Below are 27,696 nucleotides of genomic sequence, written 5' to 3' on the forward strand. Positions count from 1 at the left end.
GAAGACGTCTAAAGGCTCGAAAACAAGCAGTAGTTGAACAGCGTTGTAGGTATACCTTCGTGCCTGCTACAGTGCAGCCCTTACTACCACGGGGGACTCCTCGCAGCACAGGCTGGTTTTGCCAGCCGCTTTTTGGGTGTCACGAGGCCGTCCGCAGGTGGCTGACACGTTCGCCTGCGGTAGTGCCAGCCGGGCGCCAGTAGGAATATTTGTGACTCCAGATGCGTTCCCGTTGAGGTGGCTTTTGTTTTGGCTGGTGGCACCGCACTCTCGGTAGCGGTTGCAGCCCGAGCACAGCAGCTTTCCAGCTCTTTGCTGGTTCGTTTTGTCTGAAAGCATAGCGCGCCCTATGTGGATTTCTTTTTCCCCGAGAAGCAAGTTTCTAGGGGAGGGGGCAGCTTTGGCTTTGGCGTAGTTTCGGGCCACGCAGCCGAGCGCGCCGGTGCTCGCAGCGCTCCGCGCCCGGCCGTGGGCACTGGAGCGCAGCAGCAGGCTTCCTGGCCAAGGTGTCCTAGCTCAGGGACCGGTTTCTGACAGCTTTGCCCTAGGGCAGGGGCTCTGGAGACATTGAGATCTTGGGCTGAGATGCTATCTGAAAAAGTAGATGTGTTTGGGGGGGGGGATTTGTTTTGCTTTGTTTTTTGGCTTGATCGTTCCACAGACGGGTGCAGAGGTCTCGTGCGGCGGTGGGGAAATGAGCCCAGCCTGGCCGCTGGGTCTTCATCTAACCCCTGAAACCAGGCCCTGGCCAGGCAAAGGAAGGTGGGGGGGGGGGGGTCTTACTGGGACTGCAGGTCACGTGGCTGGAAGTTAAGCTAGAAACGTGAAATATTTTCCAGTACGTTATCTGAACTGAAAGACTTTTGGTTTTGAAGATTGCTTATTTGAGCACAGACCACGGGAGTTGGGGCCCGTGTTGACTTCCCCGCAAACAGCGTGCTACTCTGAGTACTGTACGCGGAGTATTGCCTGAAGAATTGATGTTCATTTTTCTTTTCTTATTTAAATTTGTTTTATTGCTTGTGCTGTGTTGACAGAAGAAATCCCTATCCCACCTTTGCAAAGTGAAGTCCCTTATTATGTTGTATTTAGAGGTCAAGGTGATCTCTCAGGAATATCCAATTTTGCTGTGTCATGAAAACGCTATTTTCATGATGTATATATTATTGTTCCGTTTTGTGGTTGTGTTTTGCCAGCATGGGACACTGTGCAGATATAATCATGGATGTGTTTAAACAGAGGATTTCACACTCTAAAATATTAACGCCTCCCTGGCCATAAATGCAAATAACATAATTTTAAAATAAAAATTAGAGAACATCTTTGAGATTTGTAGTCTGGGATTACAACTAATTTTAATGGAAACTTCTCCTTTCAGGAAAAAAGGCAATATTTTATCTTGGATGTATTTCCTACTTAACTCTTTTTCTCAAGACAAGATTGATGGGGCAGGGCCTAGTAGCTTGAAAAATACTCTGAGAAGCACTGTCAAGTCACTATATGATAAATGTGTAGGGTGTTTGGGAGAAAAGAACAGGGGGAAATACCAAGTCAGAATAAGATATTAAATATTCCTGGACGTGAAGTGTCCATGAGACTGTTCTAGGAGCAAGTGTGCGTGGAAAGGACTGGAGAAGGCTTAGGTAGGAGCTGATCTGATTAGGTAGGAGTAGATCTGTGGTTGGAAAGAAGGTTGAAATGTGGCACACGAGGCTCTCGGCCTGTAAAAATGCTGTCACTTTGTCTTCCATCAGAACCGAATGGTTTTCTAAAATGCATGGGCTAATTCAGTCACGGTCGGGTGGGCTCCAGGCCTGTTTCTCGGAGCTCATAAAACACCTCAGTAAATGGCTTTGCTTGTGTGTTTCCTGCCCAGGTTTGAGCTGATGCGCATGTGCTGGCAGTACAATCCGAAAATGAGGCCCTCCTTCCTGGAAATAATCGGTAGCATTAAAGACGAGCTGGATCCAGCATTCAAAGAGGTCTCCTTCTTCTACAGTGAAGAGAACAAGCCTCCCGATACAGAGGAGCTTGACCTGGAGACTGAAAACATGGAGAGCATTCCTTTAGATCCCTCCTCCACCCTCCAACCCACTGACAAGCACTCAGGACACAAAGCTGAGAACGGCCCCGGCGTGGTGGTCCTTCGGGCCAGCTTTGAGGAGAGACAGCCGTACGCACACATGAATGGGGGACGCAAGAATGAGAGGGCCTTACCTTTGCCCCAGTCTTCGGCCTGCTGATCCTTAGAACCAGAATCTCACAGACGTGAAATACAGAAAAACACATGCATTGGGGGAAGAAAGAAAGAAAATTACAATATATTCAAAAGCCTACTGTACCTCAGTGGATCTTCAGAACTGCCATAGCTGCACTTGGGAGAACCCTTTTTTCAGTAAACAAGTTATCGTTTTTTCTTTTTTCAATATGCAAGCAGATGTTTGTTTCAGCAAAGGACTCCATTCATGGGGCACACAGTTGGCCTTTTAAAACTCTAATGTTAACACTTAATAGCAACAGAAAACTTGAGATCTGATGTCTCTCTCTCTCTCTCTCTCTCTCTCTCTCTCCCCCTCTCCCCTCTCTCCTTCTGTCTCTCTCTTTGCTTCATAATGGGAAACATATCTGCGTGCAAGTTCAACCGTACAGCACTTTTATCAGATCAAAGATATCGCAGGCCAGGTGGCTCCCCAGTACCCTTGCAGGTACCTGCCTAACACTGTAGGTCTTTATTTAAAAAAAAAAAAAAAAAAAAAAAAAAAAAGAAACAGAAAAAACAATTAAAAAAGACTGGATTTTTAATGTTACTCTTTAATCTTTTTAGGAACACATAAAAGAATAAAAAAGGGCCATCATTCGTCCGAGATTGTTACCATTTTCAACGCTGCCAAATTTTGCCAAAAAACCTGAACTCTTTGTTTTTTGTTTTGTTTTTTTTGTAGGCATGGAAGGAGCACAGTAATCAACTGCTCTATTTAAAAGAGATCCTGACCAATACATTCTATTCAATCATACACTGGTATTTAAAAAAAAAAAAATCAAATTGTCTAGATCTTTTTTCAAAACTGGACAAAATGTGATTTTTTTTTGATTTTTATTTTTTCTTTTGATGGAGAAGAGAAAGGGGATGGGGTAAAGAAACAGCCCTCCTTCCATCCCTACCCCCATCCCTATGAATTCTGGAGAAAACTGGCAGTGGTGAGCTAAATACATGCATTTTGTACAAAAAAGTCAACCGCACGCCAAAAATGAAACATGAAAAACATGAAAATAACCGGCAGAGATCTCCATCGTTGCAGCCTGCCTTCCTTCACAGGCTTGCAAGGAAAAAAACACCTAGAAAAAAAATTGGAGAAGATTTAAAAAAAAAAAAATGCAGTAACCGGATTCAAGTATATGATGCTTTGTTGACCTTTTCTCTTTATTATTAAGACTTCTCGAAGGGTCTTGCAGTTCTATGTTAGACCATGGATCATTTGCATACACATTGTCTTTTGTGTCACTTTTATAACTTTTTTACGGTTCAGATACTCATCTATATGTCTGTACAGAAAAAAGCTGCTATTTTTTTTGTTCTTTATCTTTGTGGATTTAATCTATGAAAACCTTCAGGTCTGCCCTCCTCCCCTTCCCTTCCCTCCCACTTCAACAAATTTTCTTATGCTTTGTACTATAATGTGTAACTTTTACTTCCTCCTTCCCAGTAACTGATACCTTTCATATGATTTGCCATGAACTGTTTAATGCCTTTTTATAAATACATTTCCTCCTTCCCCCCCCCCCCCCCCCATTAGTTGTTTTACAACATCTTGGCTGTGTGGGTTACAGGGCTTTTGAGGGGGACATGGCGAAAGAAGGGTCACCCTGCACAGAAACACTCTAGCAGCGCTGTGATGTGGTGTTCTTACACCCCACTTCTCCTTCCTTCCCGCTAACCTCTGCCCAGACAGCATGCGAGTCTGTTACAGTGCAAGGCATGATACAAACTCAGGTCAGAAAAAAAGGTTAAATATTTAGTACATTCTTGTTCAGTGTTTATATTCATTGTTGTACAAGGGTCCTACCCCTCCTTCCCTCCCTGCTTGTTTTGGTTGTGGCACACATCCACTCACCCATCCCCACACACGCTCCCCACACCAACACATACACACACACACACGCGCACACACACACACACACACACACACGTAGGTTTCTTTTTATTTGCTGGGTACTACAGCAGACACCAGGCTTTTGAGTCACTGATTTTCATGACTATTTTAACCCTTCCATCCTGTGAACAAGAGCTATCCCGGGTGCAGCTGGTGGTGCTGGGCGTTCTTGGGATGGCCGTTAAACGCCTGGCTCCAGCACGCCCCGCTCTGGGCCTCCCCGACGAGGGGGCCCTCGCGGAGGACAGCCTGGGCTGCCCTCTCTTCGCGCCCCTTGCAAAAAATGGCATGCCATTTCCATGGGGCTGAGTAGGAAGCACGTAGCTGGGGCCACCGGCTTGGCTAGCAAACAGTTAAGCGTTGGCAGCTATGGAAACCTGTACAAGTACAAGCTTGTTGCTTAAATCATAGACCAAACCTCAGAACAAAAGAAAATGAGTAAGCTTGTTTGTTCAGTTGCAGAAGCCTTGGTGAAGGGGGAAGGAGGGGGCCGTCATAAAGTCTACAACCCAGGAGTCATACCAGTTGCTCATCTTAAGTTAGTTACAGCATCTAAGCCTTTGTTTAGCACTGATCCAACCAAATGATGGCAGTGAAGAGGTGGTTCTGGGATGGAAACGTTTAAATCTTTTGAGTAAGAACAAAGAATTAACATATACTGATTGCTAGTTTTGACTGGAGATTTAAAAAGTTTGTAGTGCTTTTTGCTTGTGTAGTTTAGGTCCCATTATCTTCTCTTGCCTCTGTCCCATAGTTATTTTTCCCTTTTAAAAACGAAAAAGACAAAAAAGTTAATTAAGAAGGTATTCTATGTAGGATTTTTTATTTATTTTTGTGATATCAGTTTAAATCACTGTAGAGATGCCCCATAATAAATTTAAATACTGAGATAAGGGTTTTTGAGTATGACAGGGGGACAGTTTTTGATTTTTTTCAAACATTTATCTACCTCACTCTTATTTTTTTATATGTGTGTATATATATATAAAAAAAAAATACATCTCACATTTCTCAGCAGCCAATAAATGCCGTTGATACTGGTAACCTCTCACTCCATAAACCACATGCTCTAGGTTCTGGAGGGGAACAGTCACTGCCTATCACAAAGGGTCACTTCAGAATATTCGCCTGAATTCCAAGGGTTTGCCCGATTTTCTGGTTGCAGTTTTTTTGTCTTTATTGTGGGAAGAAATTCAAGAGTTGTTTGGCTTAAGGTGACCACTCCTTAAGGAATCACAAAGGCTTTCTGATGTGCTGTCACAGCAGTCCTTAGTTCAGCAACAAAACGCTGCATGTCTAGCTGAGCGGAGACATAACTGAGAAACCTGATACAGGAACTTTGAACTATGAGTATTTGATCAAATTTGTTACAGAAATCAGTTGTTTACAATATTTGAAGGTCCAGAAGCGCTGTTAGAGTGAAGTACATGATTTTTCTATTTATCCAGTAGAGTGGGCTAAGCCATTCCTGCCAGTTTTCTCAGATGCCACAAGCGCCGAAAGGACATTTGACTGAACCAACACCTAAAAAGAAATTGGATCATGCAGCAATAGTATTGCTTTCTTGACCAAATCAAACAGTGGAAAAACTGTCGCAGGCTGCCTGATGAGAACGCTACACCGAGTTTACAATTGTAGATCCTTGCTGCTTCTGTTTGATGAGAGCACTGTTTTTTTTTTTTCAAAACTAACATTGAATTGATTTTTTCTAATGTGCCAGTAAAAATTCAGTTCCCTTTTTTACCCTGTTTATATGCTTCATGACTGTGGATTCTGATGGACCAGCCATCAAATTTTAATTGCCCTCTGACAGTGTGTGACTGGTTTACAAGCACACGGTACTAACACGAGCTTGCCATCCACATGATGTATAATGTTTCTCTTTTTCCAGTTCTGGCAGCTGTTCGTGCAGGTGTTGGTTGCAGTATCTGAATAATGTGGTGCTTGGCTACTTGGAGTTGTATGTGGCCTCTTGAATATACAGCGCTGTGGTTAAGTACTGCAGTTTGTCTTTGGAGGGAGTATTTCTCTCTCACCCTGGAAAACCAACGAAATTTAAAGTTTTTACTGGGTTATTTTTGTTTTTCCATTTTTATTCGCTTCCAGTGACCTTTTGGTGTAGTGACTCTTCCCCTCTTTTGCACATATTGATTACCACAACTGGAGATCCTCAGATCTTTCAGCTGGCTAGGAGGGTTTTGTTAAAACTGTCCAAGTTACTGGTTTTTTTATAATTGTATGTAGGTGGTTTAAAAAAGCATTAGGAAAAAACACTAACAACGTAGCACCCATCATGATGAGCATTTCTAAAAGCACTTCAATGGAAGAACAGTTGTGTGACTAAAAGTATGCATGTGTGATGACAGTCAGCTCTCCTGGACCAAACCACCTTCATGACACCATTGCGTTCTGTGTTTGCAGTTCAAGCTTAATTCCTTTTTGTTTTGTTTGTTTCCATAGCTTTTTTTGTTGTTGTGTTTTTGTGCGTTTTGAATAGCTTAATTCACATGGGTTTTTCATGCAGACTTCCCTTTGACAGTAAATCAAGATGTTTATGCATGTGAACAACTGAGAACTAATGTTGGCTTGATGCGGTCATAATATGGTTTGTAACGTTGTTCTTCCCTGAGACCACTGGCTTGTCTGGTACGGAAGTTTATTTAGAACTTTAGCTATGTTTGAATAAAGTTGAAGTAATCCAATTTGTTCATAAATTGAAAACAAAAGCCCACGCAGCCCTGAAAACCAGCATTTTGACAAATGGTACCAAGATGTTTTAATGCAATAGCGCAACAAGCTGGCACGCTAAGGGGAGCAGGAAGCTTTGGTTTGAATACTTGGGCCATTGTTCCCACCTGACTCACATTTTAAAGCTTTTCAGTGGCACAGAAGGTGGTTTGGTTGCAAAGGAAGGTGGCTCTTATGTAAATACAGAAGTGTCAGATGCTTGGTACTAAATAAGATAATCTTTAGTGGGAGCGATAAAGTAGAGACACAGAAGCCAGGCGTGATGAAAAGTCTGAGGCCAGCCTCTGTTCCCCAGGTCTTTCTCGGCGTGACGCCTCTGCTCTTTAAAGCTGGTTCTAAGTGATGTATGGTTCTAGATCTGTTCGCACTGATGCTCCTGTTGGTCTTCAAAAACAAACAAACAAAGCCCAGTTTGCCCAGGATGACTGGTCACCAGACGGAACTGCTGTTAGGTCCTCTGGGAACTGCTGAGGGGTGTTTAGTACAATCCGAGTCTAAATGAACAGCACTCCAATTGATGGTGTAACTCCATACATATATATCTATATATACATATATATATATGTGTGTGTATATATATAATATAGATATATATATGTAAACCTTTTCATTCCATTAATACAAGTGACACTTGTTTCCTGTTATTCTTATTTTGTTTGTCAACAGTGTATTTAATCACTGGGCTAAACGACAGTGGGGGAAGGTGCAAGGGATCCACTCCTTACAAACCAGTGATAAAAGCCAGATATTGCAACTTAACCCATAAGTAGTTGTGCAGACACGAGTTAAAGAATGATGTGTAGGAAAAACAGTAGTGGCCAGGGGTGCTGAAGATACAGAACTGTAAATAGGCAGGAAGGCTCCAAAGGATGCCTCACTTCAGAAAACTGGTTGTTTAGAGATAAGGAAGAGTCTCTGAAATTACGAGCACAGCCGGGTAAATCAGAATTGAGAAATGTTTGCATGAAGATGTGTGAAAACAAAGGCTGTGGGAACAGGTATTTACAAAGACACAGGGCTTGGCAGAAGTTTGAGGTAGTTTCCTGAGCTTGCTCTGTGGGACAGCATCAGAGCTCAGGTATCACAATTCTGATCGTTGGTACTTGTAAATAAACCTCTTGGCTTTCCAGCTGGAGTGGCAAATTCATTACCAGGAGTTTAACGGTTGTTATCATCGGTCTATGTGAATCAGAGTCTCAACTTACAGTTGGTCTGTTTTGCAAGTACCTTAAGACTATCACTAGTTTGTGTGTGTGTATGTGCGTGTGTTCATCATTTTTTTGTATGCGTTATGTTGATTAGTAATCCATTAGCATTTTCAATAGGGCTTTAAGTCCAGTAGATTACGGGTAGTCAGTTGACGAAGATCTGGTTTACAAGAACTAATTAAATGTTTCATTGCATTTTGTAAGTACATAGAATAATTTTATAAAATGTTTGTAGTTTCTAAATGCCTAAAATATAATTTAAGGGCACTTTTCTGTGTCTGTGTGTGGGTGTGTCTGTATGTGATCAGTTTTTTTTTTTTTTTTGATGGTACCAGTTTACTAGCTAGCTTTACAATATGCCAAAAAGGATCACTAATTTGTCCAATTCATGGCTCGTCCCTCTCCCCCTACCCGCCCAAGCTGTGTGTCCCAGTATATAGTGAATGAATAAAGGAGTTGGGGAAATGTTCTGTATCTTCAGTATCCTGGTCTTCCAGAGCCCTCTGGTTGGGGTGGGATCATCTTAACTGGTCATTTCATTTTACTGTATAGTGCAGTTAACTTAATGGATTACAAGAACCTCACTGGTGGTGGAAACGGAATGGGCTTTGCTGCTACGCAGTCTCACTTGTGTTATTCAGTACCTGCTTTATTGTTGCCAGGTGGTTTGAAGGATACGAGGGCATAACAAAAAGAGGGAAGGCAGTTTTCATAATTACTGTGGAAGAACTCTTTCAGGTTGCTTTTATTGCTTTAGATCGTTGTATGCAGCCTCTACAGATACTGAACACCATTTAAAGCTTGGTTGAAATGAACAAGGTAGGGTCCCTATTTATTTTTATTTAATGCTGAAGATCCCTTCCCCCCCCCTCCCCCCTAAATTTGACTAACGGCATTTCTGAAGGGTTATGTGGGTTTAGATGCTGTTTAAGAATCAGTTCTTCTGTTTTCTAAACCAGTGAGGTTTGAGATGAAAGGATTGGCCAGAGTTTGTCTACCTCTGGGACAAAAACAAAACTAGAAAGTGCTAAGGAATGGATGCAGTTGCAAATACAACATTTTCCAAGTTTTCTTGTTTAAATTTTTTAAAAGAAAATTAAACAACATGGCCAATTTATTACATAAAAAGACTTGCTGTGTATAAATTATTCCTAAAGAAATTCCTGTGTTTATATTAAAATGAATCAGTAGATAAAAATTTCAAAATGTTTTTGTATATTCTGTTGTAAGAATTTATTCCTGTTATTGCGATATACTCGGGATTCTTTACATTATGAAAAAAGAAACTTTGTCTATTTTGAATGGCTGAAGCTAAGGCTCCTTTAGTTTCTCTTACTCTGCTTTTTTCTAGTAGTTTCAGTACTACATGATTTAAGTTAAATAAAAGAATTCTGTATGCATTTGTCTGCTGCTGACTTTGTTGCTCCTTAGGCAAAGCAAGTACAAGTTAGAAAACCCAGAGTAAATCTTTGGGTTTTTGTTTTTTGTCCTCCCCCCTACCCCCCTTTTTGGGTTGTATTTAATTGAGTAACTGAATGAATCTTAGTAGAGGTCGGTACTGCCATTATGTTGTCTTGAAATCAAAAGTCTGTTTTCATCCAGTGGCACTGAGCTTGTGCCTTCTTCTCCGATGGGGCTTCTGAGTCCTGTTTTGCAGTAGATATTTCCTTTGAATGAGGTATGCATTTTTATCCATCTATTTAAAAGAAACCCTTTCCTTTACACTTACGGCAATCCATAGATGAGGCATTCGGTTATCCAGCATGTGGTTATCAGTTTTCTACAAGGGTTGCTGGAAAAGCCACTGGCAAGAAAACTAGCGTTATCCAATTCCTCTGACCCTTGTCATTAAAGTGTTGACTAAGATAAAGCACAGTGGTGGCCTGAAGTTTGATCAGGTGGCCATACTGTTAGGTTTGTCTGTTCTGTCTACTGATGTGATGCTTGAGGAATGGGCTTTTGTTTCCCTTGGAGAAATAGCAGATGTCCACGTTAAGCTGCTGCTGTTCTGTTCCAATGACCGTTTTTGAAAAATACCTGCTAATTTTATCTCATCACAGTCTGCTGTGCTGCTAGCAAAATTATCAAGGAGAACATGTGTTGAAGTTCCCTGTGTGCTAAAGAGGATATGCTGGACACCTTCCTCTTACCCACCTTAACAGCATAGTACTTCTGTATTTAGCTGGGTTTGAGACATGGAGGAGCCTGGCTTGGCAGGGGAGAAGCATAGAAGTAAGTGATCTGTCACTGTCCAATTCCAAGCTTTACAACTTGGGATCTCATTTGGTTCCTGTGTTGCAAGTAGGATAACATGCCATAACACATTCCACAGCACAGTGCTTCAATAGCTGCCTTTCTTGGGATAAGTTAAGCTTTTTGATTTTGATCTGTAAATCTCTGAATAGCTGTGACCCATTCTACTGAAAGACTTGTCTTCCCTATGCTATGCTATGCTATGCCTTGTGGAAGGACTGTGGTGTTTTCCTTTGGGGCAGATACTGAGAATGTTGGGTAAGCGTTGTTTTCAGGGCGTTGAAACCCAGATTACTAACAGCGTTAAGAGTTCCTGTCATGTTCTAATATTCTTTTTTTTTTTTATTATTTTCTTCTAAGTCAGCACAGGTTCAGCATGTCACTCAGAGATGATGTATTTTAAAACTTCACGTAACAGGATCTCTGCACGTGTTTTGTCCCCCCCCCCCACCCCGCCCCATTTAGTTTTTATGTGGGCATTTTGTACAGCTGAACTATCTCATTGGACTGTGACTGGGGATGGAGGGGATTTCTGTTATATCCATCCAGTGCTGCATGTCCTTACAGCTGCAAGCGTGCATCTTGATTTAACAAGGCTGTAGTATTGACTTTCTACCTATCAGAACTAGGATTAAACTCACAGAATATTTTTTGTACTTGGATATTTTTTTTTTTGCTTTTTAAGGATTTTAGAAAATATACAACAGAAGTCCAGTTTCACATGCTTTCTTAAATCTGAAGCAACCTTATTTTATCACTGTTAGTAGTACAAACTGTCAATCATTTGTTTTAGAGAGATGTAAACAGTTGTTTGCTTTATGTAAGAAGATTTCATTGAAAATGATACAAAATCCTTTATCTAAGTAAGGGCTTTAAATAATCTTCAGAGGTGCTTTATTTAAGAGTTAAGGAATTGTATTCTAAGAAATATTAGTTACTTCTCTATGAAATGATCTTTCTTTCTTTCTTCTCCGCACTGTTTTAACATTTCTAAGATAATTATCTGTAATGCTTTTCCTAGAAAGTCTGCTGTTACCGATTTGGATAATGGAGGAACATGGATGAAAGCTGCTCTTCCATTGCCGTAGTACAGAGAAGTGTAATAGGTGTAATCACAGATGTACCTGCAGTGCACAACAACAACAAAAAAAAGCCCAGAAACCTGCATTAAGGAACAGTAAACCTTGATTAAATTTAAATACACGTTAAGTAGCCAAACCAGATCTGGTTAAGGAAATTATTAGAAACTTATTTGCTTAGTGAATAAAGAAAATGCAGAAATAAAACGTGTTTGAGAATCAAATATTCTTTATCTGATGGTTTGGTTTCTCAGACACCTACCCAGAAGGAACTAAAAAAAATAACAAATCGCAGTATATGCAATCATTTTTAAGCTTCTATAAGCTAAGTCAGATGAGAAAACTAGTGCAGCCCACTGGAACTACAACCATGCCGTTATAGTGGTTTACTTTGTTCAACTTACACAAAACCTTTAATAATGTCACCATTTTTAATGTGGAGACCCCAATCCTGAAAGGTTAGCTGATTTTTTTTTAAATAGGTCTTTTTCTGTTCTCTTTGCTTTCCTTTGAAATAAAGACTAGCTTAAAAGAAAAATACTTCAGTACCAGCAAAAACACCTGATGAGATCAGGCATCTTTCGAAAGGTGCCTGTAATTGCTCTGTTCTTTAGTGTAGGTATTTATTTTGTATCCCTCCCAGCTGGGAAAAACAGGATAGATTAAAATCTGCTACTAGTCAGTATTGCTTTCAGACTCTAATAGCGCAGGTCTATTGGAGTTGCTAATCACAGGGTATGCTATGTCGAAACTTGTTTCTTCTGGAATTCACAAATCTATGGAAAAATATCTACAGGCTGCAGTTTTTCAAAGCAAGCTTATTTACGTAAAATTTAAATTTGTCCCAATTTCATGTTGTGCCCCTCTGAAGGTTAAGGCTTTAAAGTGATTTTGGTTGGAGGAAAAGTCATTGTAAAGCTCTTTCAAGGTGAAATGAGCTGACTGCATTACTTCTGCTTTTACTGTGAGACCCCTGATACGCAATGTTTACCTTCCTGCATCTCTGGAAAAGATTATATCAATCCCTTCCACTGAAATATTCTTCCAGAGAGTCTTCATGTTAATTGTAGATTCAATCTTTTCCGGACCATCTAGCATGCAACAGCCACCTTCTGGGTGAAAACCACAAGCATCCATCTCTTGGTAGCCTTTGTTCTTCCCACACTGCTCAAGGATGATGATTGCTTTGGCGGATGAAGCCAGCCCAACATGAACAGTAAGCTTTTTTTCCCACCGGAGTGAATAACAGGAAATTAAAAAGGAGACCTGTTTTTAAAAACATGTAATACAATAGTGCCAAGCATTATGTGAAATACTAGCTTCAAGGTAGGGAGTCTTGCTGTAGCTCATACCTAAAGAGAACTTTGATAACAGATTATAAATGAGAACAAAGTAGTGCTTTAGTTTGTTTTTGTTGTGTCTAGTTAGCTCAGGACTTCAGAGCTACAGTATCTTTTCCACAATTTATGGCTGATCTTTTTTCTTCGTTCTGCATGCAGTTATGCTGTTAAAAGAGCATGCTACCTATTGTGTGCTCCGAATTTCAACTTGAAACCTTTATCACAGTTTTAATAGTAACTTTACAGAGTTGTCTTGATGTACATCTTGTGCAATAAATACTCTTTTGGAGATCAGTATTATTCAGAAATGAAGCAGAAAATTTGTCAAACTGTGTAATAACTCACCAGTGGCTGAAGAGTTGTCCATATCTTGAAAACTTGCTCCTTTACTTTTTGATAGACCACTGGCAGCTGCATGATATGGAGATCTATGTTTTTACCAAGGCCTTGCTTAGACAGCTCCTATATATATATATATACAAAAAAAAAAAACAGCATGCACTTGTAAGAGCTTTGGATTTCTCAGACCGTGATAAAGAAATCACTTTGATCCAACTGAGAAAACATATGAAAGAGCGATGTAAAAATGCTGCCTCACCCCATAGTTCGCAAACATCGGTGGGTGGGCAATGAGACCTAAATGTCCTGCAGTAAGTAGCTCTCCTTTTTTTAACTGAAAGAAACTAAAATGTGCTAAATACTTCTCTAAAGTCACTTCCATGTAAGCCCTTGTATTTTCCAGAGGGATGCTCCAGTATCCAGTGGGTGGAATTGGTTTATGTAATCCTTATTGCTTAGACTGGTCCATGAGGAAACATGGAAAAAACAGGATCTCAGTAAAGATTCACACTGAAAACCCATCATAAGCTTTGATATAGGTAGAGCTGTTCCTCTGAAAGATCTAGGGGTTAAAGCTGTGCTTCTGAAGAGAGACGGATGAGGGAGAACTCACATTAGTTTTCCACTCAAGTAGCATGCAGTCTTCTGGCCTGAACTGCTCCAGGTCACCTCTGCTAGAGAGGATTCTGTCAACATGAGGAAAGTCACATTTAGAATAGGTTTAATTTCTTTCTGGTCTAAAATATATTTCTCTAATAAAACAAGGAAATGTCACCCTTTTGGGGTGAGATTTCTCTGTCATATGTTGTAGAGCTGAAGTTCCACAAGTGGCCTTTTCCCAAAGGAAACAAAAACTGAGTCCAGGATTGAAACAAAGGCATCCTTTAAAGCAAGACACTGGCCAGGTGGTTGGCAGATGTTCTGGAGAATTGTCAACGATGAATGCAGAAATGACTTGAAAATATTTTGTCACTGGAATAGGGCTAATTTATTAAGGTTCTAAGCAGAAAGCATGCTGCTGCAATGGCAGGATGCCGAAGGAACGCATCTGAGGCAGAAGGGTTTATCCCAGAAAAGTAAGGTGGTGCATGAAAATCCCTATTGCATATAGGTAAATAGACCACTACTAAAGGAGTACACAGATGAAGTTTCTGAGGGGGGGAGAGAGAGAGAGAGAGAGAAAGAAGCCTGCAGCAGGGGTATCAGATTGGACCAAAAAGCCTGTAACTTTTTTTTTTTTTTTTAATGTCTTTGTCTTTCCGAGCTTTCACTTCTCAGTAGGGATACTCGTGTGGACGCGGCCCACAGTTCTATGCTGTGTTAACTGGGAAATTTGCCCTTCAACACTGGCTTCCTATATAAACTGTTCCAATTTTCTTGTCAGCGGAAACATTGATTAGCTGTGCTCAATAAACTATTTGACACAAGCAAGGAAACAATGCCTGCAGGGAAGTAAACACATTTAGAGAACACTGCTAGCCTTTTTTCCTCTGGGCACTAAGAGTCTTTGAGAGGCCATTGCATCATCTTGTTTAAGAATGCTGTGCTGTGTCTTAGCTTCTAAAAAAGAAACCCCAGCCGGTTCACAATTAGCGTTTTATTTTCTAAAACATCTTTAATTTTAACATTTAATGAGACTCTTCCTTTTTAACTGTAAGGCTTAGAGGACTTGACTAGCTGCAACTTCTTCGCAGAATGTGAGACCCAAGGTTGTTAGAGTTGGCTATGTCGATTCAGAGGGCACAAGAGAACAGACTGACAAGTCTGTTTGCGTTATTGCTATTTCTCCCAGGAGAAACACCCAGGGACGCTCTTTGCGCAGGACAAAAATGGAAGCCGGTCAACAGAAAAGTGCTGAGAATTTGTGTCAAAGGAAGACAAAATGTGCTAAATCCTAAGTAATTCCAGCATGTTGTCAATACAGTATATTACTTTGGTGTCTAAGAACCCTAACCGTGGATTGTACCCCATTAGATCAGACACTGGACAAACGTGGAACAAACAAATAGGTTGCTACTTGTTTTGGTTAAGGCTAAGTTTACCTGAGACTATTTTAGCATCCAAGATAAGAGACTGAAGATGGGTAAAGAAGACTGTATCTGGAAACTAAGAGCTGACACTGGTGAGCTGATTCAGTAAACAAGTGTCTGTCTTTTGTAATTGAAATGGGAAAGGAGGACAAAGGTTGTGGAGGATTTTTTTTAATGGGAAAACTGATTCAAAAGTCCAGAGTCCTGATTCATCAGAGTTCTGGCCCACGTTGTTATGCAACTCCCTCCAAAGAGGACTGATCCGGACAGAACAGTCGAGCTCAGGTGCTGTGGTTATATGTCACATAAGGTATTACAAGCATCTTGAACTTCTAGAAAACTGCAGAAAACTTCACTGAGTTTGTGAGATTTGGTTGACAGAAAAGTTCTTTTTCTCCCCGCATGTGTTATTTTTTGAACTTCATTCAAAAAGGCTTATGTTGGTGCAGAAAGAAGAAAAATAAAAGTATCAGTTGACCCAGACCCTGCAAGGATATTGCAAGCAAAGCTGATTTTAAATCCTGCAGATACATTTTTAAAGTTTTTAACAAGTTAAGAAAGTTTCAGAACAGAAATGGAGGAACTAAATAACAGAGTCTTCCTGGTTTCACAGATGATGAAACTAAAGCACAGAGAGAGAGATTAAATGACAAATTTCCGAAGACCACGTGGTCAGTGGCAGGATGAAAAATTGACCACAGAGATCTGATCTTCATCTCCTGATAGCAAAATGTAGTTCCCAGAAGCAGCTGGAAATGTGACCTGTTCTTTGCACCAACAGTTTAATTGCCATGAATGTTGCCACTTGACTTATATTTATGTCCTATTAACTGGGGACTTCGACCTTGCTGGTAGATTGCCCTGATAGGATATTTAGCTACCAAGTGCCAGACACAGGAGTTTCTGGAGGAGACACCGAAACAGGATCAGATCAAGGGTTATTAAGTGGGATCATCAATCTGTAATATGAAATAAATAAGCCAAAGGATCTGGGTTTCTAGGGGTCCCATGAGGTGCTGAAGTGCTAACACATCACTGTGCCTCAATGATGTGATCTGTCAGCAAATGCAGAGTAAATATTCTGTGTTGTTTTCCTTTAGAGAGAGAGTGCTCTGCATTTCAGGAGCTAAAAGGTGCTGCTAGTGAAGTTTTCGTGCATGTTTCAGGAGGGTATTTCAGGTGAATGGAGTTATGAGAACCATGAAAAACTTACTGAGACAGGTTTCTAAAAGAGAAGCTGTCTTTCTAGTGCTAGACAACCGTGTCAGGCCGTGTGAGAGTGTCTATAAAAACTCTGAAGCTTTTCTCAATGACCCTGAATTGACAGGTTCACCTGTGCTTTCAGTTCCTTTTGATTATCCTTTTCCCTAAACACTCAAGAGGGGTACTTGCTCAAGAATGAGAAATCTATGGAAGTGACGGTGATGGATGCCTTGTGCATGAATCTTCTTGCGCTGTAATGAGAGCTTGGATTCATGCAAACACAACAGATGCTCTTCACATGCTCTGAATGTTTTATTTCCATATTATAAGACAGGCAATACAGGACAGTGTGTTGCTATGTAGTACAATAAGCAATTCAAAAATCCAGTACAAGAACTCTTTCTAAACCAGCAGGAAAAGTCAAGGATTTGGAGAGTCTTGTTAGTGTTTATCATCTGATTGCTTGGAACGTCAGGAAATGGAAATTGGTTTGTCCACCAAAAACAGAGTAGCAATTAAGCTGTCAGAGAAACAGCGTCACACAACTATTTTTGAGTGCCCAGTGAAAGCATGGAAGGGATGGAAGTGTTGGGCTGGGCTGGGCTGGGCTGGGCTCACTGGATTGATCTCTGATCCTTGCCACAGCAAGGAGAGAGATTCAGGAAAACTGCTGACCCCATCAGAAGGCAGAGCGCAAGAGCTGCCAGCCTGGTGGGGAGAAGCTGGCAACAGGGACCTTAAGGAAGAAGCAGATCTGTGTAAGAGTAGGTATTGCCCGCACACGAAAATCGTTGCTCTTGGGTTAAGACGACTCCATTTCAAAAAAGCATTGAGGGTGAGACTTGTGCTTTGAGAATTAGGACCCTGGGACTCCTAATGCAGACTTCTACAGGATTTGGGATAATTCTGGTGGGAGGACCCTTCTGGGATGTGGATTCTTAATATGGTAAGTACCAGTGTTAGAACAACGCTGAGCATCTCCTGGCATCAACCAGGGTTTTGATGAAAGCCCAGTTCATTCCGAGGTAGTAATCAGGGGCGTTCTGGATAACGCTACATAAACATATAAGCCTTAGTAATCATGTTCAGTAGCACTGGTCTGGCTGTTCCGTACTTTCTTGATGGAGAGTTTGAGTGTACTCTTGCCTGGTTCTCAGAGAAGAGACTCAGCAGGAGGGCTTCCTGTCACTTTAGTGATCCATGCAGGAACCCCAAGCCAAATCAGGATGACTTCCAGATGTAAGTATAAATTTTGGCTGGCTTTCGTATATGCGCATAAGCTTCCTGAAGATGACAGGGCTGCTCACGTGAACACGGCCAACAGAACAATAGTATTAGATTGCTATTTAGCATAGACAGACCTATCCAAATTCAAAGTACTTTCTGACTTGCAGCAGATTTCCCTGAATTGTCTGGATTAACCACCTCTGACAGGGAACAAGAAACCAAAGCAGCATCACCACTATGAATACAAATTAATTCCACGTCCAGGGTGTCACATCAGAGGGAATTTGGATTTGTTCTTCTCCGTACACAAGGACTAACATCTGTTTCGTTATGGAATGCTGTAGCCATTGTTACGTAACTTCCTGGCATAGCGCACACACGACACTGTTACAAAAAACTCATCTCATCAGTGCATTTTGGCTTCAGGCTGTTTTGCTTGTAGATAAAGAATGTGCTTTATTTTCAACCAGAAGAAGATGGCATTGCATCCAAAATTAGAACCAACAGAAATCAGGAGATAATGAGAAAGAACACTGTCAACTGACAAATATTTGTGGTTTAGGGCACATGTCAAGTTGGAGTTGAGATAATTTATGGGTCTCCTGGGATGACTGGGGTGTGGAAAGGTATAACAGAAGTATTTTTGTTTCTCGTTAGCCTACAGGGATAACATCCCTCGTGACTTTGAGTGGGTAACAGTTTTATTCTTCCAAGCACCAAGTTGCACTCGCCCTCCCCCCAACCGATGATGCGAGCGTAAAAAATCTTCATGGCTTGGTGGAGTAGCTGTAGCTTCGGTCTTTGGAAAAATCTACCAACTCCTTGTTTTTCAATAGTCTTGGCTTGACTGCGCTTTATTTTCAAATCAGATCTTCAGCAGCTGTCACCAAAATTGGGAATACAGTCAAGTCTTGTAGGGTGATCACCTCTCTTGTCATTCCTAGTAGTTTCTTACAGCGGCCTTTTTCATTCCAGTGTCTGGATGAATGTACAGGCTTGTATCAGCTTCCCTAATAGACCACAGTCCGCGCAGGTTCTTTTCAGTTTCTTCCCTTCCACTTTCACCAAAGTTCTCTGCTGTTTCTTGCAGATATTGGACCAGTCTTCCAATCCAGTTTTACTACCTTGAGTGTTCTCCAGCTTCCTTCAGATTTAATTTTGTTAACCTTCTTCGCACCTTGGAATTGGTAAGCACTTGTATGAAAGATGCTCTCGTTAACTCTAGTCATAAATACCTTTATAAGAGTAACTGAACCAAGGAATTGGGCATGGTCTGTGCTAGAAAGTCTCAGAAATTGTACTGAATGGAACCTGTGTACGACTTGTACACATGCTCAACACATCTCTGCAGCTGTTCCTACTGTTTAAACATATGCACTATGACCTTTCCCACTTTAGACTGAGCTATAGTATTAAAGTATCAAACTGGTAAATTATTTCATTGTAACAGACAATCTTACATACATTGGTAGAGTATTTTTTGCAAGAAATATTTAAAGAGAGAGAAATTACATAACTATTAATTTATTCTTTTTTAAAAACAAGCAATCCTGTTCCTGAAAAATAATCTATAATTTACTGAACCATTTTTGGAAATTTTTGGTGTGGGCCAGGAAATGTGGGTTCACACAAATATTAATTTGAAAATAAACAAAGAACTGTAACAGAAAAGTTTATGCTGAAAGCCAAGTATCCAAATCATGTCTTTGTGTCATGCAGCTAAATTTCTTTTAATAGATGTATTTAGGAAATTAGCAGGAATTTTCAAGACTCCATCCCATACAAGATTTATATAAATACACACACACACACACACACACACACACACACACACACACACGGTTGCTATTGAAAGAGTTAAGGTAGGTGGAGGGAGAAGAAATATCTGAATGATCTTGTTTTCAACTGTAGACTTCGCTGTCACTTGAAAGTGAAAGGTAAAACTGAGATATGAAGGCATACTTAGACCTGACATGCTTTCAGTTATGTGTTCCAGAAGCAGGCAATAAAAACTCCATACACTATGCTTATAAAAGAAGGCAATCACCTTACATAGATATGATAAAATGAATTGTAATTTAGGATGATCCAGTTTTTGGCAGACAGATATAATCTGTGGCACATGCATTATCTGTGGACATGGCACCCTGGGGGAAAAAAAGTCCCCTTTTTCTCACTCAAGAATAATTGCCTGAAAAGTGCTTAAATCACAAAACATTCTTACAAATAAAACAATGTATTTCATTTCTTAATTATCCTCTTTCCTCCACATTGGGGAGTCTGTTCCAAGATGCACAGTTCTATTTAATGAGACATTGAGAAAGGAACTTTCTTGAAGGCAATGGAAAGCCTAGAAACAGTTTGTATTTGTATCTCCACAAAATAAAACATTTCCCTCCCTTTTTAATGCTTACCTTCACTGCTTCCCAGCTAGAATTAACCAGGTATTGTCTAAAGGGACCAAAACCTGAAGACAAAGAAAAGTGCTTTTAACCTACGTTTGCAGTGCAATTGCAGATTAAGCGCCTGACATGTATGCACTCATGTTTGTTCTTTAACCTGATATTTTTAGTTATGGAATTGACTTTTTTAGATAGGATTTGGCCTTTAAAACACTTAAGGGAATGGTATGTCCTTTCTTTACGTGTCTTGGTAGAAGAACTGCTCCTACAGTCTTTATACATGTGAAGGCTCCTTTACAAGTGAAGCTTAATTAAAACTGGTAAATGTGTTGGAGCCATTAGGACATATAAACAATGATTTTGGGATAGGATCACCAGCTATAGAAATACCACTACTGAATGAACTGGTGTTAAAACTACTCCCAGGTCACAGTCACTGTATCATAGACAGGTTTTTCATTGTTAAAGCTCATGAAGATACAGGTTTGTATATTTAATGAAAATGTTCAAAGGAATAAAATTCAACTTCATTTGTCTTTTTTCTTCCCCACAATGAAATACATGCATTTTGGTGGTGGCCATAAGAAACCACCGCTTAGGATAAAGCTGTTCTGTGAAAAGACTGAAATATTTGCAACACCTTGGAGAGCTAACTAGTTGAACATTATTAGGCACTACATAATAAACTGGATTCACTGCCAGCAGGTCTATGTTATGAGAAGGTGAAAATGGGACAGAGGCATGCTGTGATAATTTCTATAATAGCTTAAAGATGCACCAATGGGACACGCTAGTGTAAAATTATTTGAACAAGCAGATTTTTGCACCTAAATAGCTGTGTAAGGGGAGGGAAAAGGTAACATAGTGCTAAGAAGTGCGCCCATCAAGGATATGTGTGGTAAATACCATAAAGAGAGAGAACCAGATTGTCAGCCTTTTAAAAGGTTAGCAAACATCTCTTGCTCTCTCCTGCTTTCCCATTCATTTCAACTGCAGTTATGTTTGGAGAGAGCCAAACTTGTTCTGCCCATCTTGGAGCTATTAAAAAAAGGTGTGTGTGTGTGTGGGGGGGGGGGGGGGGGGGCAGGGGGGAAGTTAATTGAGAACAGCAAGATGCAAATCTCTTTGTAGCTTCAACCTCGTTCCTATGTCCTCGGATGACCTACAGTGGAAAATTATCCAGCAACTCACATGTCAAGAGATGTGTAATGATTGCCTTTAGAAGAGCCAGTGGCAACAAGAGGAACAGCGAGTAGCAGCATTCCTTAAGAGTTTTAACCTTTTAAAGCCCCAAAGTCTCTAGCTGGTGGTTCTGCCACTGTGATTCAGCATTAGTTACAACCAGCAAGAAAAACTCCAAATTTGGTCCCTTGGGCTGCATGTTTAGGCATGTTCTTTCGATATGTTTAAATTAATCGTCTAGTTCAGCAGTGATGAGGCAGCATCTCCTGTTTAAATTTCCCTTAACCTGCCATGAAACTGAGACCCTTGAATTTGCCATGTGTTGCTCTAATTCTGGACACTGGCTATGTGACATTGTGATGCAACCTGGTTTTCTTGCTTCAGAGCTCCTTTTGGGTAAGCTTTATCTAATACTAGCCTGCACTGCCTTGAGCTACGTGGTTTGGATCGGAGAGAATGTCAACAAAGATTAAAACAAGGAGAGAATGAACAACAAAACAAACTGGATGGCAATAAAGAGGGCAGACTGCAGTCTGTTTCCTCCGACGTGCATCTGATCTTCTTAGGAAGGCACAGCAGCAAGTTATTTTCCGTTTGGAATTGTTAGTATGACCATTTGCTACTGTTTTTCCCTCCAGGGAACGGTTTATGACAAAGATCAAGCATGTATGCATACCATGTCTAGCTAAAAGAAGGAAATAAAATATAAAAATATTACCAGTTACAACCACAGTGTTGGAATTTGAATCCATGAAATCCATGCTACAGAATGTGAAATCTGGTCGTCTTTCAGTTCCAAACAACAGTATCATAGTTCATGCATCTGTGGCAAACTTCCTCATTTGGGGCACCTTCTTTTCTTCAAACTGTCTTGAAGCATCCAAGTTTCTAACTGGACGAAGAAAAAGTTTTCATAAAACAGAAATGTGTCTGGATTTACATAAATCACAGATCATCCCTGTCACGTAACTCTTTCAAAGTGAAAATTGTTACAGCTCTGTACTAAAGACAGAAGTCTGACTGACTGATTGACTGGGACCGCCCAAAACTTTTTCTCATTCTTCAGACATGCAATAGCATTTAGGAAGAACAGGAAAGGCTTAAAGAAACTTTTCTCAAAATAGCCAGCAACGTTTTGCGTCAGAAACCTGTTTGTACAAGCAAAGAAAAAATTAATCGGATCAATTTTTTTTATATCTCTGTGGATATTATGACTTATTTTTAGCACGGTTCTAATTTACTTTAATCAAGAGGAATTACTTAACTACAACAACGTTTATCTGTCCATTTCCACCTTTCTTACTGACTTAAACACCAGCATAACTTTGCCCTTCCTCCTCATAGCAGAAAAACACAGTAATTGTGAGTTTTATGTTATGCCTTTTATTAAAGAGTCTGGGCACCTTATACTTTTAAAAATAAACATAAATAAGAAAATGATATAATTTGCTAAAGCAAAACATTTACTTGGCAATATCCATGCATACACAACACATCATCGTCACAAAATCTCAAACTCACAAGGTCAAAAGAACTTTGGAAGATGGGTTATAACTTGCTGAAACTGGTGAGTTTAATAGCTAGTCTATCTTCATTAAACAGAAATGCAAGAACCAACAGGGGGCCTGAAATCAAAACATATGCACGTTGTCACTGCCCAAAACAAAAGCATATGAAAGTCCTCTCGGGAATTATAACTATGTGGGCAGAGGGTTTCGCTGGGTCTTGTTTTGAGTAGGAAGAGTGTGAGAGAGAGGAGAAATCAACTAAGAATAGAAAGCCGCTATACAGTCTCAGGGGAGCTGGTAATTATGAGACCTTAAGAAAAAGTCTCTGAAGAAATCTCTTGCATTGGGTGGTGGCTGAAAGAGTTTGGACGCTTCTGTGCTGAGAAAGAGGACTGAGTGGATTCTTTTAAATAAAAAGGGCACCAGCTCTACTATCCATTTTCCCCCTAACTAATACAACCTGCAAAACTTTTAACGTCTACTAGCCACTGAGGCTGAAGGAGTAACTAATACAGTAAACACAGAACTGTTTTCAGCTTTAAATGAGGCAAAACTTGCCACTGACATTAGTGAGCTTCATATAAAATTCTATAATTTTCATTCTCCTATGTCAATTCAGATTTTTACCCATCAATTCTTCCTATGTGACCAGTTAGTAAAACCCTTCCTGTGATACTGAACAGGATAGCGCTCTTATTTCAGATTTATGCATTTTTTTTTTAAAAAAGCCTGATAAATGTTATCAATTAATTACAAAAAAATCCAAGTCTTGTCGTCTTCAGGGTGCTAAATGAAGCATCCGTGAGGGATAAAGCAAGAAGTAAGGCATACTTACTTGCTTTACTAATTTTCTCCACAAGAAATTATGTAACTGTTCTGTCTGGGACAATAGAGCTACTTTTATAGATACACATGAAGGGTATTGCTTGAACACTGTGAAATACTAGGTATTTTATTATATATCCCTGCATAGATATATGTACGTTAGATCCACGCATTCTGAAACAATAGATTTCATCCATTCAGACTGCAGTGCTGGTTTTCAGAGTTTTCCTGATTGGCAATAGACAGTAGAAAAAATACAGACCAAGGAAGATCATCAGTATGCATCATTCATGAAAAAGTTAACAGAAATTTTTTTGAGGGAAGAATACCTCAGACCACTCTCTAATGACTCATCAGTTAAGCACTGTCTTCAACAGTTAAGTTAGTTCCTTACCATGAATGCAAGGTTGCTGATTTGGTAGTAAAGATATTGAGGCTTGTGATGTTGCATACTTGCGCAAATGTGGGAGGAATGCTAATGGTTTGGACAAACCAGGAATCTGTAGTGTACTGACATTCATTTTTGCATTGACTTCATTGGTTGCTTCTGTTCACGAGCATTGTAAGTATGCTGGTACGTTTGGAGGAATAATGCATGTATTGTAGTGACACGTACGTTATTTGTGTTAAACTTCTGCAACTAGTGTGGGAAAAAAAGATAGGGTGGCTTTAAAAAAGTCTTCTGTTTGAGAAGTTCTTCCGAGAATTTTCTTCAGAAATGAAACCTTTTTTCCCCTCCTCCAACACTGCTTCAGCTGCAGTTGAAACAACTCTTGAAACTTTTGAGAAAATATGACCTGTGGCTTTTATATTAGTACTTACATATGTGTATATATGTCCATAACAAGGTACAAAAGTCACTGAATATTTGAGGTCGGTGCAAATTCAGCTCCCCATCCATAATTAAGAAACCAAGCCCTCGATACTTGAAGGCAAAACACAGACAAGGCTGACTCAGCTAAACACTGTCTGTTTCTCGTCTCACTATACACAAATATGATTGGCATGGCATTCTAGGTAAAGAAGAAGTGAAAAAAGTTAAATTGTGAAAGCCTTGGTTATTGCCTTGAACATTTTACAGTACAGTTGCCTGCTGTACAAGGAAAAAAAAAAAAAAAGAACCGCCGAGTAAGAGAAAAATATCTTTTGCAAATGCATTCTGACCACATTGCAGAATTACCAGAACGTTGCTTGAATGGCTCTTTAGTATTGAAAGCAACAAGAACTTGAATATGGCCCTTCCTTTAGAAACAGCTCTTTAATTTTTCTCTCTTTTATTATTACTTACATACAGATTTTTATTTCTTGCTATTGGCAGGCACTGACCAACTTGTTAAACTGCTAAGTGGAAGTGTTTCATATATTCCAATTTTTATCTAAACTGCCCAACATTTAATGAGATGAGGGAGAAATCAAGCTTTTACGCTATTTAACATTAAACGATTACGAGACTGTAAATAAAAGTTTCAGGAGCTAACACCATCTTTCTTTTTCATTCTAATAAAAACAAATGATCCTCAGGAAAGACTGAAGATGGTCTTTAGGTAGATGGAATGCAACGTCACAAAACCAGAAGAGACAAACGTTTCAGTGTAACGCTCGCTGTACCCTATGGCCTCTTCTATAACGAACCTCACAAAAATGGGAAATGGGAAAACATAACCGCAATTTCATTTATGGTTTTTTGGATAGACTATGTTATGTGTTCCATTGTGTTGCCTCATTTATATTAGGTATTCTACAACTGATACTGTTGGTGTAGAGCCAGTGCTTAGCAATAATGGAAAATACAAATTATATACAACATTAATGTAGGCAAGCTGTTGGGTGGCTTTTGCCATTTCAGTTCCGGAGTTCTTGCAGTATTAGTATAACCGTAATCAGTGTGTGAGGATACTATTTTTACATTTCAAATTGTATATTATAGTTTAACAAAAGGAGAAAGTACTTACTTCGGCAGAAGAGGATGTAACCCACCAGCAATGGGTTGCTTTTGTTCAGGCATCATATCCCATGCATAAAGAGACTGTGCAAACAGGATACAAACAACTCGATTAAGTAATTATTTATCAGCTAATATGCAAAACAGATAGCTCGGTCTAAGCAGTAATACGCATATCACTCCTGATAAAAAAAACTGTTGAGTCTTGGCTGACCAGAAAGTTTTCAGCCCAATGGGGAAAGGTTGGCTTCCGCCGTTCCTTAAAACGGTCTCTGATCCGCAGCAAAGCGATCACAAGAACGGGCTGAAAAACCACTAATGTGCTGTAAAGAGCGTTTGTGTGGTACTTGCATGAGAGCGTGAGTGCGTTTGCTGGGATTGCTTTGTCATGTAGAGGAAAGAAAATACAAACCAGCTTTACTAAGTTTTCTAAGCTATTTGAGAGGCAGATCAACCTCACAAGAGTTTTCAGTCTCCGTGCCTTCTGACGGGAAAGAGATGTAACGTCCTTAATAACGTAACGTCCTTAAGTCACTTTCTTGAAATATTCTCTCCAATTGACTGAAAACACTGCTGTTTTAAGGTATGTAGGTATAGGTATATTGGCTTTTTTTTTTTTCCTTCTGTGCAGACCTGCTGCTCTTTCCACACAGTCAGCATCCTTTACTTTGATAATTGTGCCTGCTATTTTAGAAATAATTAAGCGGCTGTACAACCTTACTAGAGTAAGAGGATGGCTCCCAGGAGTCGGAACACCTGGGTTCTATTTTCCACTTTTGACAACTGTATATTCTTTTAATCTCTGTACCTCCACTTTAGGGTTTAAACTAACGAACAGCAGGCTGCTTGCCTCGGTTTTCCAAAGCCCCTCGTTCGTGTTGACAGCAATCGTTACAGCGCGCGGCTGAGGAGTGCTATAAACACGTCACTTTTGTACTTATTTTCCCTTGTAAGCCTTCTGCCTCTGCCACCTGAGCTTCAAGAAACTGGCATTAGCTGTATGGTGTTTGTCATTCTGGACCTTTTCAATGAAGACTCCAGTGAGTTTATAACGTCTCCTTAGAGCTGAGACCAAATTATTTGCTGAAGGCAAAGGCAGGCCCCCATTTGGGAGCAGAGGGGCTGTCGGCACTCAAGAACCGCTGCTGGGTTGTTTATCGTGACCTCCCCTGTCCTTTTGCTTCCCCCAGCCGCCCCACCACGGCCCTCCCTGCCTTCCGACGGCCGCTTTTCCTGTCAGCGAAACCTCGGCTGGCGGCGCCGCCGCCCTCGGCGCGCGGGCCCGCGCTGCGCCCCAACGGCCGCGCCCCAGCGGCCGCCCTCAGGGCCGCAGCCCCGCCGCCACCCCGGCCCGGGGCGGGGCGGGCTCCCGCGCCCGCCCCAGAGGAAGTGATGGAGGCCGAAGGAGGAGGAGGAAGAGCCGCCGCTGGTAAGAGGGGAGGGAGAGCGCTCACAGGCCGGGCCCCCGGCCCCCCGCTGCCTGGCCTCCTTCCCTCTCACCCCCGCCCAGAGCCGCGGCGGCGGAAGTCGCCGGCCCCTCTCCCCGTCGCTTCCCCTCACGTGCGGAGGCGGCGGCGGCGCCCCGCTCGTTTCGTCTCCCTCTTGCTCGTCGTTCCTGGCACACTGTGGCCCCCCGGGGCCGGGCCGGCTCCCTGCCCGCTGAGGCTGGATGCCGCGCCTCGCTGACACGCCGTCCGGGGGCGGCGGCGGCGGCGGCGGCAGGAGCCGGGCGGGCGGGTGAGCGCCCGCCGCGTGTCCCTCCGCCGCCCTGTAATGGCGGGCTCCCCGCAGCGCCCGCTTTCAAGAAGCCGCCACAGCACGCCGCAAAACAGAACGGGCCTTCCCTGGAAAACTTCGCTCAGGCGCTGGTGGTCGGGGCTGCCGGAGCCTGGCTGTCGGTTGCCCCGTCTGTGCCCCGGGTGCTGCTTGTCACAGACTCGCTCCTCCAGAGGGAGGCACCGCTGGCCACCGGCCAGCCCCCCCCCCCCCCCCCCGCCCCCTGCTTAAAGCGGGCTCGACGGCAGCAGGCGGCTGTAGGTGTTCTCCCCTTTGCTCAGTACACAGGTAACTCTTCCAGATTTTAAGACCGTCCAAACTTCCTCTGAGCTAGACAGGGACTGGCCTGTTATCTCTGTCAGCTTTGGTTCAGCAGCTGATGCTAGTAAACGGGCTCATCTTCTAACACCTGTTTCCAGGGTGGATTTAGAGTTGTGTCTTTATAGAGGATAGGTTTTTTTATTTTAATGGATACGTATTTGA

General features: G+C 41.3%; 3 protein-coding genes across 24 annotated transcripts in view; 2 read left to right on the forward strand and 1 right to left on the reverse strand.

The window, feature by feature from the left end:
* IGF1R (insulin like growth factor 1 receptor) overlaps positions 1 to 9,507 on the forward strand; it is a 203,688-nt gene extending 194,181 nt beyond the window's left edge. For all 7 annotated transcript variants that reach the window (XM_068959027.1, XM_068959028.1, XM_068959025.1 and 4 more), the window contains one exon: positions 1,877 to 9,507. In XM_068959027.1, the coding sequence (XP_068815128.1) occupies positions 1,877 to 2,243 (367 nt within the window). In that variant the 3' untranslated portion in view covers positions 2,244 to 9,507. The remainder of the gene's footprint in view (positions 1 to 1,876) is intronic.
* Positions 8,416 to 27,476, reverse strand: PGPEP1L (pyroglutamyl-peptidase I like). Of its 16 annotated transcripts, XM_068959047.1 has the most exons (8): positions 26,998 to 27,270; positions 25,448 to 25,521; positions 21,881 to 22,054; positions 19,993 to 20,045; positions 13,732 to 13,804; positions 13,125 to 13,241; positions 12,431 to 12,660; positions 8,416 to 11,484 (listed from the first exon to the last, which is right to left on the reverse strand). In XM_068959047.1, the coding sequence occupies exons 5-8, from the start codon at positions 13,753 to 13,755 to the stop codon at positions 11,295 to 11,297; spliced, it is 561 nt and encodes a 186-aa protein (XP_068815148.1). In that variant the 5' UTR covers positions 13,756 to 13,804; positions 19,993 to 20,045; positions 21,881 to 22,054; positions 25,448 to 25,521; positions 26,998 to 27,270; the 3' UTR covers positions 8,416 to 11,294. The 16 variants fall into 16 exon arrangements, 15 of the variants coding, with proteins under 15 accessions (XP_068815148.1, XP_068815145.1, XP_068815140.1 ...); XM_068959044.1 differs by lacking the exon at positions 13,732 to 13,804 and having other exon boundaries at positions 12,431 to 12,705; positions 13,125 to 13,190; positions 26,998 to 27,476; XM_068959039.1 differs by lacking the exon at positions 13,732 to 13,804 and having other exon boundaries at positions 26,998 to 27,458.
* The window catches only part of FAM169B (Protein), a 43,702-nt gene continuing 42,742 nt past the window's right edge, over positions 26,737 to 27,696 (forward strand). The window contains exon 1 of the mRNA XM_068959033.1: positions 26,737 to 26,866. Within this exon, the coding sequence (XP_068815134.1) occupies positions 26,830 to 26,866 (37 nt within the window). The 5' untranslated portion in view covers positions 26,737 to 26,829. The remainder of the gene's footprint in view (positions 26,867 to 27,696) is intronic.

This window comes from Struthio camelus, chromosome 12 (genome assembly GCF_040807025.1).
Source record: "Struthio camelus isolate bStrCam1 chromosome 12, bStrCam1.hap1, whole genome shotgun sequence".
Taxonomy (NCBI): Eukaryota; Metazoa; Chordata; class Aves; order Struthioniformes; family Struthionidae; genus Struthio; species Struthio camelus.

Bases quoted from the DNA above. Each gene is read 5' to 3' on its own strand.
- PGPEP1L (XM_068959038.1), bottom strand. From the start codon at position 21,974: ATGATACTGTTGTTTGGAACTGAAAGACGACCAGATTTCACATTCTGT. The intron at 13,242-19,992 runs GTAAGCATTAAA...ATATATATATAG, and splicing joins CTAGCTGGGAAGCAGTGAAG to GAGCTGTCTAAGCAAGGCCT. The intron at 11,485-12,430 runs GTAAACATTGCG...TGTGCACTGCAG, and splicing joins TTTTCCAGAGATGCAGGAAG to GTACATCTGTGATTACACCT.